General features: G+C 41.8%; 1 protein-coding gene across 1 annotated transcript in view; it reads left to right on the forward strand.

Annotated features, from left to right (window-relative positions):
* Window positions 1-12,173, forward strand: part of MORC1 (MORC family CW-type zinc finger 1) — a 94,964-nt gene that overhangs the window by 63,890 nt on the left and 18,901 nt on the right. Inside the window, exons 21-23 of the mRNA XM_077817282.1 lie at window positions 6,372-6,444; window positions 6,812-6,923; window positions 9,230-9,373. Coding sequence (XP_077673408.1) covers window positions 6,372-6,444; window positions 6,812-6,923; window positions 9,230-9,373 — 329 coding nt within the window. The remainder of the gene's footprint in view (window positions 1-6,371; window positions 6,445-6,811; window positions 6,924-9,229; window positions 9,374-12,173) is intronic.

Genomic DNA, 12,173 nt, shown 5'->3' on the forward strand with positions numbered 1-12,173 from the left:
GAATCAGCCCTGGTCTACACTAGGACTTTAGGTCAAATTTAGCAGCGTTAAATCGATGTAAACCTGCACCTGTCCACACAATGAAGCCCTTTATTTCGACTTAAAGGGCTCTTAAAATCGATTTCCTTACTCCACCCCTGACAAGTGGATTAGCGCTTAAATCAGCCTTGCCGGGTCGAATTTGGGGTACTGTGGACACAATTCAACGGTATTGGCCTCCGGGAGCTATCCCAGAGTGCTCCATTGTGACTGCTCTGGACAGCACTCTCAACTCAGATGCACGATTGTTTGCCATCACTCTGACGCAGGGAGGGGCGACTGATGACATGGCTTACAGGGTTGGCTTACAGGGAGCTAAAATCAACAAAGGGGGTGGCTTTACATCAAGGAGTATTTCAGGCAGGACTTCACGGAGGGTTCAAATAAGAAATGGTGCACCTAAGTTTTTGTTCTTATTGGAACAAGGAGGTTAGTCTGGCCTCTGATTGATACATGGCTAGATTTACCTCGCTGCACCTTGCGGTTTACGTACTCGCCAGCTTGGTGCTCCGGTGCCAAGATAGGGATATGGGTTCCGTCTATGGCCCCACCACAGTTAGGGAATCCCATTGCAGCAAAGCCATCCACTATGACCTGCACATTTCCCAGTGTCACTACCCTTGATATCAGCAGATCTTTGATTGCGTGGGCTACGTGTATCACAGCAGCCCCAAAAGATTTGCCCACTCCAAATTGATTCCCAACTGACCGGTAGCTGTCTGGCGTTGCAAGATTCCACAGGGCTATCGCCACTCGCTTCTCAACTGTGAGTGCTGCTCTCATCTTGGTATTCATGCGCTTCAGGGCAGGGGAAAGCAAGTCACAAAGTTCCATGAAAGTGCCCTTACGCATGCGAAAGTTTCGCAGCCACTGGGAATCGTCCCAGACCTGCAACACTATGCGGTCCCACCAGTCTGTGCTTGTTTCCTGAGCCCAGAATCGGCATTCCACAGCATGAACCTGCCCCATTAGCACCATGATGCATGCATTGGCAGGGCCCATGCTTTCAGAGAAATCTGTGTCCAGGTCCTGATCACTCATGTGACTGCGCTGACGTCGCCTCCTCGCCCGGTATCGCTCTGCCAGGTTCTGGTGCCGCATATACTGCTGGATAATGCGTGTGGTGTTTAATGTGCTCCTAATTGCCAAAGTGAGCTGAGCGGCCTCCATGCTTGCCTTGGTATGGTGTCCGCACAGAAAAAAGGCGCGGAACGATTGTCTGCCGTTGCTCTGACGGAGGGAGGGGCGACTGACGACACGGCTTACAGGGTTGGCTTCAGGGAGCTAAAATCAACAAAGGGGGTGGCTTTACATCAAGGAATATTTCAGGCAGGACTTCACGGAGGGTTCCAATAAGAAATGGTGCACCTAAGTTATTGTTCTTATTGGAACAAGGAGGTTAGCCTGGCCTCTGATTGATACATGGCTAGATTTACCTCGCTGCACCTTCTCTGTGAGTGACTGCAGTGTGACCTAGAGGAATGAGTCCCCTAGAGGGGGGAGAGGGGTTTGCAAATGAGTACAAAACAAATGTAGTCTATTTCTTGTTTTGATACACTCCGTCTATATTTTACATCTTTGGCTGGCAGCAGACGGTACAATAGGACTGCTAGCCATCCTCATCTCTTGCCTGCCCAGCAGAAGATGATGCAATAGGACTGCTAGCAATCCGTATCGCCTGCCTGCTCACCATAAGATGGTTCAGTAGGACTGACTGCAGGACTAAAGAGAATGACTTGATCAAGTCACTCCAAATTTAGTCCCTGCGCCCATGTCTGCCCAGGCGCTCCTGATCGACCTCACACAGGCGACCAGGAGCACCTCGGACATGACAATGACGGCTACCAGTCCTATTGCACCGTCTGCTGCCACAAGGCAATGGGTTGCTGCTGCTGTGTAGCAATGCAGTACCGCGTCTGCCAGCACCCAGGAGACATACGGTGACAGTGAGCTGAGCGGGCTCCATGCTTGCCGTGGTATGGCGTCTGCACAGGTAACTCAGGAAAAAAGGCGCGAAACGATTGTCTGCCCTTTCTTTCACGGAGGGAGGGAGGGAACGGGGGCCTGACGATATGTACCTAGAACCACCCGCGACAATGTTTTAGCCCCATCAGGCATTGGGATCTCAACCCAGAATTCCAATGGGCAGTGGAGACTGCGGGAACTGTGGGATAGCTACCCACAGTGCAACGCTCCGGAAGTCAACGCTTGCCTCGGTACTGTGGAAGCACTCCGCCGAGTTAATGCACTTAGAGCATTTTCTGTGGGGACACACACACTCGAATATATAAAACCGATTTCTAAAAAAACGACTTCTATAAATTCGACCTTATTCCGTAGTGTAGACATACCCTCAGTGTCTGTGTAAAAGCAGTTGTTATTCTGTATTTCAGACTCTACTGTTGTCAAAACAGTGCTCAGTACTCTCACTATAAATGAAGCCCTGCCATCTGTTCCATTATAAATCTCTGTTTTTTAGCATTTGTAATGGCTGTAAAACCTCGCTCCAGGCTAAAACTTGGTTTATGACACTTAATGTCTAGGAATGATGTGAAATTATCCAGATGCTTTTTAATAGGTAATAAAACTTGGCAGCTCCAGCAGTAGTATGCTGTATATGACATATATTCTATTGAAAAAATGGCAGGACAGAATAAAGAACATCGTACGTTTGTCCTAGGCAAGAAGTGGATCAAATGGAACCAACAGAAGTGAGGTGGAGATCTTGTATCTGGAATAGTTCCTGAGTAGGCCATTCAGGAGGGTTAGGTGAAATTGAAACAGGTGATTGAAAATAGTGATGGATTTGGAGAGGACTGATTTGGAGGTGCAAATATCAACAAAATGAAACCAGTTAGATACCTGGGAGGGGTGGCTTCTGATAAGAGTGTGAAAGGTTTCACACACTATGAGGAATGTAGGCAGTTTATATACTGTTTGTTAGAGATGTTAAAATTTGGAGCATCCCACTTTAAGTAATGGAGTATCTACGTGATGAAGTAGGGAATCTCTCCCCAGTGCTCTGGGCAGTTCTTCTTAGGATTGTCCTTAGGTTTTAGATGGCTCAGACTTGCTGCTCTGGGAAGCTTGCTCCCAAATGTGGGGATCAGCAGAAGTAATTGCTGAGGGACAATCTATTAGGATTGTCATTAGCTTTAACTGGTTAGTTCTTTCTTGGCTGAATATCTTTTTCATTATTGCCGGCTCTGAAAATATAGTAATATGCCAACTCGTTATTTATGGGATCTTTTTTAAGTATTCTTTCTCCCTTCAAACAATGAACAAACTCTTGAACAAAAGAAACTATATCACAGATGTGGCAACAGCCAAGGCACCTATTAACTGGGCTCTGAGTCAGCAGAGGAGATTTTATGTTTGATTCTTTGCCGCTGATTTGACCGCATTACCTCAGGCAAGTCACTTAGCTGTCTTACAGATAGGGAAACAGAGACTCGGAAAGATTACTGCTTACCCAGCTTCATGAAATACTGTGACATCTCTGGATTCTAAATGCTATTGAAGTGCTAAGCAATATTGCCTAATTTTCATGTGGAAAGTGTGAGTTATACAGTGATGGTCTTCCTCACTCACTTTCCCACTAGGAAAGCTGAAATCCAAGTTAAACATAGGGCTTGTCTCCATGAACGGGGGGTCAATCCACAGTTAGTTGATGAGTGTTAGTTAACACGCTGTACACAAGCTGCAGTTAATAGTGGGCACGTGCTTTCTTTCAGTTCTCATTGTATGCACAGGGCAGGGGCTTGCTGCGTGTTAAGTGTGTGGCATTCTCAAAGGGTATGCCATGGTCCTTAGCTTTGCTTCTGAGCAGTGGGCGTCCTGGGATTTCTCTCGCTGTACGTTGTGGGATGAGTAGAGGAAGCCAATGGAATTCTGGAACTTGGAGTCAAAGTTGTTTTTTTTAAAAAATCCCATGATTCCACTCTCTCTGTCCAATGCTTCCTCTCCTTCTGGGTGGGCTAGCACCATTTTGAAATTGCTGTCAGCCAGCACGGACCCAACTGTCTTCCATGCTGCTGTGCGGACAACCGCGAACACACACAGCCTACCTAGGCTGTATTTCAGGCGTCTTTGCGTTTTGGACTGTGCCTGCCTCACCACCAATGTGGCAGCAGCAGCTTCAGCAGCAGGGGAGGAAGGAAGACCAAGACGAGGTTGATCCCAAGCAACTGCTACTACAGGAGCTGCTCTTGGAGCAACTTCACACGTTCCAGTGCTGTTCCTGGGCTTAGAAAACCAGTGTGGATTGGCGGGAAAGGATCACTAGGCAGACCTGGGGTGACCAGCAGTGGTGAGAGAATTTCAGGATGGTGAAGGTGGCTTTTTCTGAGATCTGTGCTGAGCTAGCAGCAGCATACCAACCTGCAGTGTCCCACACGCATGGACAAGCAGGTCGCAATTCCCACTGGGAAAGCGGGCCACTCTGCAATGCTACCCGTCCATAGTAAACCAGTTCCGTGTCAGGAGATCCACTGTTGTAATGCAGATCTGTGCTGCCATGCATGAGGCACAGTTCCACAGGCTTATAAAGCTCAGGAATATATTCTGAAAGAGTATTACACAATTCACGGTAAACGAGGGGTTACTGCACTCTAATGAATTCTGTCTTGTGTGCTCAGGCGTTTTCCCTCCAAACTAGTTTGAGTAACTTCAGTTAAACCCCCCCAATATAGACAAACCCTTAATTAGCTGCTAATGCTTCTGTTTCTGGACACTAAGGCCTACAGTAATCTGTGAGGGATGTACTGTGCCTTGTCTTAGAGGATACTGGAGGTAGCTTAGTGCTGTTGCTAGGTGACTATGGGAAGAGATTGTGCCCCTTATTAACTAATTGTATTAATCACATTAATGCACTGTCCTAGAGACCCATTGTGTTAGGGACTGCACATGTACATACGCAGCCCCTGCCCTGAAGTGTTTACAGTCTACCTGGACAAGGCAGACGAAGGGTAGAAGAAGGAAATGTTATTCCTTTTTTCCATATGAGGAACTGAGGCACAAGTTAAATGACCAGGCAAAGATGCGTTAGATCAGGGTTCAATTCCCATCTCTGCCAGACATCCTGAATCCCGGCTGAGTACATTAACTACAGTCTTCCTTTTGCTTCCTCCTGCTAGAAGTTCTGCCTACAATGGCAAAATGAGTTGGCAGCTAATTTCCCTCCCTCTTTGTTTTTAGCCTTTTATTTCTCTTTTCCAGGCAGCAGTGAGCTCTTCCTGTGCATCTCTACCACTACCTCTTCTCTAGGAGCCATTGGTGCACTAAGGCTTTTGTCCTCTGTTTTAAAATGGCAGTGCCTCCCTGTTGTCCCCACCCTGCCCTCTCATGGCAAAGCATCTTAGGGGACACCAGGCAGAAAACAAATACTGCTTTGTTTGTGAGACAGATTTCTCACAGCATTGAAGGGGAACTGTGCCAGATCTGTTCTCAGACAGTGGCCACTCATTTTCTACCAAGGTTAGAGTCCCAAGGGCTTAGTTTGCACATTCAAAGCAAATGGGGCATTGGATGAAACTACGTAGTACTGAAAAGATCCCTCCTATCCCTGCAAGACATTTGGATTGGGAATGTCATGCTGAACAAAAATCTGAACAACAGATTACATGAAAGGCCACTAACCAGAAAATTATCACTTTATGGTGGGCTTCAAACTGGCAATCAGAATACTTTAGACTTTTCTCTCTTGTTTATAACATGAGAAAGCTAATCAGATCATATGATAGCATGCTGAAAATGAGTTATCTTTAGGCCACTACCGAGTTCCTTTCATAGTTGCTGCTATGAAACTTTCTTAAATCCGTGCCTAACAAAGCACAGAGATAGACCCCCCTGTATTTAGTGGGACTGTTCATGAGTTTACTTTCCTGAATAAGGGCCAGAATAAGGCCATATTTAGAACATTTTTAAAATATCAAACTGCTTGCTAAGCAGCATAATCTTTTTCACCAGGTCTACAAAACACATGTTGTTTGTCCATATTTTCCCACTTTTTATTTACATCTGGTTAAAAACAATGGAGAGTTGATCTGTAAAACTGAACAAGTACAACATTAAGCTGAAAAGACAAATATCGAGGAAACATGTAAAGCCTAATTCTGCCAGTATGATTCTGTTGACTTGGTGGGGTCACTTCTGACTTATGCCTGTGGAAGCAAGATCAAAATCAAACCCAAATTGAATTTAACCTGGAGTTAACCTACAATTAACATGTATTATATTGTGATTTAACTTTGCTATGTAGATCCATGGCTTTTTAGGAGAAGACAGTTCCTTAAGCTATAGAAAGATAATAAACTAAACTTTATGCATTTTAGGTAATGGATGAGGATGAGACTGAAGATTTGTCTAAGTGTGGGGAAAGTAAAGAAGTTCTTTGGTTGAACAAAGGTAAAATCAAAAAGTGCTTGTACTTTCAATCTAGACTATGTTTAGAGAATTGCTGTGAGTATTTAAAACAACAATGTACATAAGACGGACTTGCAACTGACACTAGTCTCACTATCATATGACTATTGGGAAATTAGTTAATTGGAAGCAAAATCTTTGTATGCTTAGGCCAGGGAATTGAATATTCACTTGGAGGACAGATTTCCGTTTCAAGGGACGATTGTAAATGACTATCTTTAAAATGATAGCTTTCTTTTTCAACATAAGCTAGTGTTAAAGCATTCTTTAAAGAAATTACTTCAAAGTGGTTTCTAAAGTCAACACTTTTTTTTTCCCCTTCATCTAATGTGTTTTGCTAAATGTTTAGGTTCATTTGGAGGAAAACAGAAACAGTGCGACTTACAAAGGTATATTTGTTTTGATCGGAAGGATGCTACAAAAATAAAGGGAAATAATTTGCCTTCTTCAAAATGGGAAAGGTGAGAAGTCATATTACCAAAATGCCAAGTGTCTATTCCAAAATATTTTGTAATGGTGCTGTAGCTAATGATACCAAATGTATTGCAAACACTGAATATGCTCAAAACAGTGAGTTAGGAATACATAATGATCTTACTGGTTATAGTGGTAACTATCAGCTTCAATGTGCAGTTAAGAACGTTTTAGCGTTTTATGTCTTCCATTTATACTACGTTTGTAGTGGCTTTTGCAGTGTATATATATATTAAAAACATTTTTACTGATCTTACTTGTATCGTGGCTAAAAAGTGTTAATTTCAAAAGACTAACTTTCAGACTTAAGGCCTAGTCCAGTCATCAGTGTAAATTGGCACAAACTTCATTGCAGTCAGTGCAGTTATGTAAATGTAAAATTAGACTGAAAATAAGGATTGCTCCTTGATACTGACTGTTCTTTAGCTCTTATTTAAAGTAAAGTGGTAATTCTGTTTAATTTTGAAAAGTTGCTAATGCATAATTGTATTTTACCTGCTCTTAACATTTTTGTTCTAAGTCAGTGTCCTCTGAAATAAACTATATCCACATTATGCTGCTTCAAAATTCCCTTCATTTCCTAGTAACTTGATTGTTGATAATTCTAGTAATAAAAACTCTGGGCCAAATCCGGCATTCTTGTTGCACACACAGCTCCCATTCCTTTCAAGAGAAAGGCAGCGGCTTAAAAACACAGCACACTACAACCAAGTGGAAGGGGCTAATAAAATAACCTGCTGTGAGGTGTTCACTCTCTATATAAAAGCCAAGTTCTCTTCCAAGACTTCAGATTCCCTAATCAAGTTACATTATCTTCAGCAACCAGTGTCTTTTGTGTGAAATGAAACCCAATAATACCTTATGCAGCTATAGTAAGATACATAACTGTGATGCTACATGTAACTAGATTTTCACTCAAATATGCATACGTATAAAGGCATGACTCTGCAAGGAGTTGAGCACCACCTATGAGGTGATCAGCAGTCTCTGCTCTCATTGACTTCCCCACTTGGCAAGAAGGGGCCCATAGTCAGGATGACCAAATGCAGTGGAGCTTTTGCCACAATCCTTAACTTCACTGGGTGAGTGGATGAAAGAGCTACAAAGTTTTTCTGTTCAAAACGTAAGTAACCTAACACAATTATGTAAGCTCATTGCAAAGTAGACAGAAATAAATCTGAGTAGCCTAAATACCGACTTTACCATCTCAACCTGCTATAGCATTATTTTAAACAGATAAATATTTTTCTACAATAACAAACTCAACCCTTTATTGCCTACATTGTATCTTTTACTGCTGGGTTAATTTCTATGCTTGATGCCATGTAGCAGAGTTGTGGGAATTTCCTGGTATATTTGTCCTAAAAATCTCAACTAGAAGCACTCTGGGTGGCATATAAAGCGGACTCCGTTTTTAATGTCTTTTCTCAAATACAAGTAAAATATATGATGATGATATAATCTACTCAGCCTATATTGTACTGAAAGCAATAAAATATCTTGATACATACAAATAAAGAAAAAAGGCCAAAATATGTTGTGTGTTAATTATTTAGCAAATTATTTAATCTGTTGCCCACTCTGCTGCTGCTGCTGCGACACAAATTAAGCTATTCAGCTATTTTGTTGATACTTTTGAATCTGCAATGCCAGTTTAATAGTACTAGGGGCTAGTTAAATCCAGCTCTGTGCTTAATACTTGCTCTTTCGTGTAAAATTATGAGTTACCTTATTGATGCCCACATAGATATAAAAGGATCATCAATGCAGCACAACTTGATATTACTGAATTCTGGCTTGCAAAATTTCCTGTTCATTGAAGTTTTCTGTGTTAAATTGTGCATATCAGGTCCTCAGTGCTTTGCTGCAAGTATATTAAGGAGGCCCAATTAGCCAGTCATCCTTTTACTCCTGCTCCTACAACCTGTAGTGCAAGCTTTTTTCTGTTAAGCAGACACCTCCCCCCTGGATGAATGGCCTGGAGCAAGCCATCCATCATTCCCTAAAATCAGAGGAATCAGTCACGATTTGTAAGAGTCTGCACTTTAGGATTAGAGTAGTGTAGAATGCACATCATTTTCAAGCCTGCTGGGGCAGTTTCCTCAACATATTTTATGTTCTTCCTAAATCCTTTGGAAAATCAGGATTCCATGCTATCTCTTTTATTTGTAGCTTACTTCCTTGCTCCCTCTAGGAACTCAGTGGGGGTTGATAAATAAGATGATAGAAAGTATGTTTCTGACTTTTTTTGGTGTAATACTTTAAAAAGATCTTTTGTCTACTTTATATCTAGTGCATTGGCTGAAGATCCAAAAGGATGTGCTGAAGGAAAAGTCCAAGTTCCAATGCAGGAGATGGGTGCTGTGGCACACATAGAAGAGTCTTCCCAGTGTATGTCTGCAAAGAAAACCATAGAAACATTAACCTCTCTTTTAAGGTGAGTGTTTCGCTGGCTAATGCCTTAACTTGAACAGTTTGAATACTTTCACTGCGTCAGAGCAATTGCAGCTATTGATCTGGCCTTCTCTGAGCAGTGCCATAATTTAAGTCTCTATTTCAAAGGCTCAGAAGGAAATCCAAATAGAATCTGAATGCTATGTAGACTGCCCAAAATATTACAAAAATTGGATCAGATCTTCAAAAGTGTATGCAATGCACTTCAGTGTGCCCATCTTACATAGATATTTGTTCTCAGATGCACGTACAGTATGGAAATCTGGGTGTACATAATAAGACTTTTGGATAAGTTAGGCTCAGTTTTGAATATCTGGTCCATTAACTTTATTTCACAATGCAGTTGGTAGAAAATTTAGAAAAATTAAGTTCAGTAAATGCTATGTACCATGCACTAGCAAAGCTTTTAACAAGAACATGAATTTACTCAGAATGAAATATATTCCTCTTTTAACCAGTTGAGTTCCTGGCTTTTGGTTTTTGTGTAACTTTAATCCTAGTTTCCAGGATGTTGGCTCTTCCTGTCACACAGCCTCACTGTAATGCCAGATTTAACAGAGTGAAATGAGGGTTGCACTTATCTGCCTTTGAAACAAGGCGTGAGAGATAATCATTGTTGGCCATAGTCCCGTTGGCTGACTATGGACTATTTCACAAGCCACCAGGAAGTGAAAGACTGATTGTGTACCTTCTTGTGGATAGTGGGTTGGATCATATGTGAAGATGCCAAGTGGGACCAGATAAGATGCCTGCTGCTGAAGAAATGGATCTTAGTGACTGGGGACGTTATTACGCCAATTGTCTACATAACACTTAGCAAAATGATAAAGTAGTGTATGTGAAAAAACTTCAGAGATTTGGATTAGCAAAACTATGAAATTATTTCTTTTTGCATCTATTCAATAACAGTTGCCAGCTGTATCTTTAAGGTTGTGAGTGCACGTATTATATAACCCACTTTGAGAAAGTGAGGAATCTTTCCCAGCTAAGCAGAACAAACATTCGAAAACAGTTGAATGTGCTTTAACCATCTTCAGAGGAAAGATTGCTAATTGTTACTACTTTTGTTATTTGTGGAAGAAATATTATGTAAAAGAAGAGAGGGGGTGTAAGCACACAGCTAAATCCCTTAAAATATATTCCACCTAAACAAGAACAATGTTAAGTATGCATAAGCCAGTGGCTCTCAACCTTTCCAGATTACTGCGCCCCTTTCAGGAGTCTGATTTGTCTTGTATAACCCAGGTTTCACCTCACTTCAAAACTATTTGCTTACAAAATCAGACATAAAAATACACCAGTGTCTCAGCACACTATTAGTGAGAAATTGCTTACTTTCTCAGTTTCTCTGTGTGAAACGTTAGTTTGTACTAACTTCGCTAGTACTTTTTATGTAGCCTGTTGTAAAACTAGGTAAATATCAAGATGAGTTGATGTACCCCCTGGAAGATCTCTCCATACCCCCCAGAGATACAAATGCCAGTAGTTCTCAACCAAGGGCACAAGGCAAACAGAAACATGACAAATTAAAGTTAGAATTTAGTGGACAAATAGTTGCTGCAGTAGAACTAGGTGAGATTTTAGCTTCGTACATTAAACCATCTAGTAAAGTTGTAGATCAGAAAAAAGAACAGAAGTACTTGTGGCACCTTAGAGACTAACAAATTTATTAGAGCATAAGCTTTCGTGGGCTACAGCCCACTTCATCAGATGCATAAAATCGAACATATAGTAGGAAGATAGATATACACACACACATACAGAGAAGGTTGAAGTTGCCAAACAACCTGTAAGAGGCTAATTAATTAAGATGAGCTATTATCAGCAAGAGAAAAAAAATTTTTATAGTGATAATCAAGATGGCCCATTTAGACGGTTGACAAGAAGGTGTGAGGATACTTAACATGGGGAAATAGATTCAAAAACAGATTGGCAGAGCCAGAAAAGTATCCGGAAGTCACCTACTACAGGACAGGCCCAACAAAGAAAATAACAGAACGCCACTAGCTGTCACATTCAGCCCCCAACTAAAACCTGTCCAGCGCATCATCAAGGATCTACAACCTATCCTGAAAAATGATCTCTCACTCTCACAGATCTTGGGAGACAGACCAGTCCTCGCTTACAGACAGCCCCCCAACCTGAAGCAAATACTCTCCAGCAACCACACACCACACAACAAAAACACTAACCCAGGAACCTATCCTTGCAACAAAGCCTGATGCCAACTCTGTCCACATATTTATTCAAGTGACACCATCATAGGACTTAATCACATTAGCCACGCCATCAGGGGCTTGTTCACCTGCACGTCTACCAATATGATATATGCCATCATGTGCCAGCAATGCCCCTCTGCCATGTGCATTCGCCAAACTGGACAGTCTCTATGCAAAAGAATAAATGGACACAAATCTGACATCGGGAATCATAACATTCAAAAACCGGTAGAAGAACACTTCAACCTCCCTGGCCACTCAGTAAAAGACTTAAAGTGGCAATTTTGCAACAGAAAAGCTTCAAAAACAGACTCCAAGGAGAAACTGCTGAGTTTGAATTAATATGCAAACTAGATACCATTAACTTGGGTTTGAATAGAGACTGGGAGTGGCTGGGTCATTACACATATTGAATCTATTTCCCTAAGTGAAGTATCCTCACACCTTCTTGTCAACTGTATAAATGGGCCATCTTGATTATCACAACAAAAGTTTTTTTTGCTCCTGCTGATAATAGCTCATCTTAATTAATTAGCCTCTTACAGTTTGTATGGCAACTTCCAC

This window comes from Eretmochelys imbricata, chromosome 1, assembly GCF_965152235.1.
Source record: "Eretmochelys imbricata isolate rEreImb1 chromosome 1, rEreImb1.hap1, whole genome shotgun sequence".
Lineage (NCBI taxonomy): Eukaryota > Metazoa > Chordata > Testudines > Cheloniidae > Eretmochelys > Eretmochelys imbricata.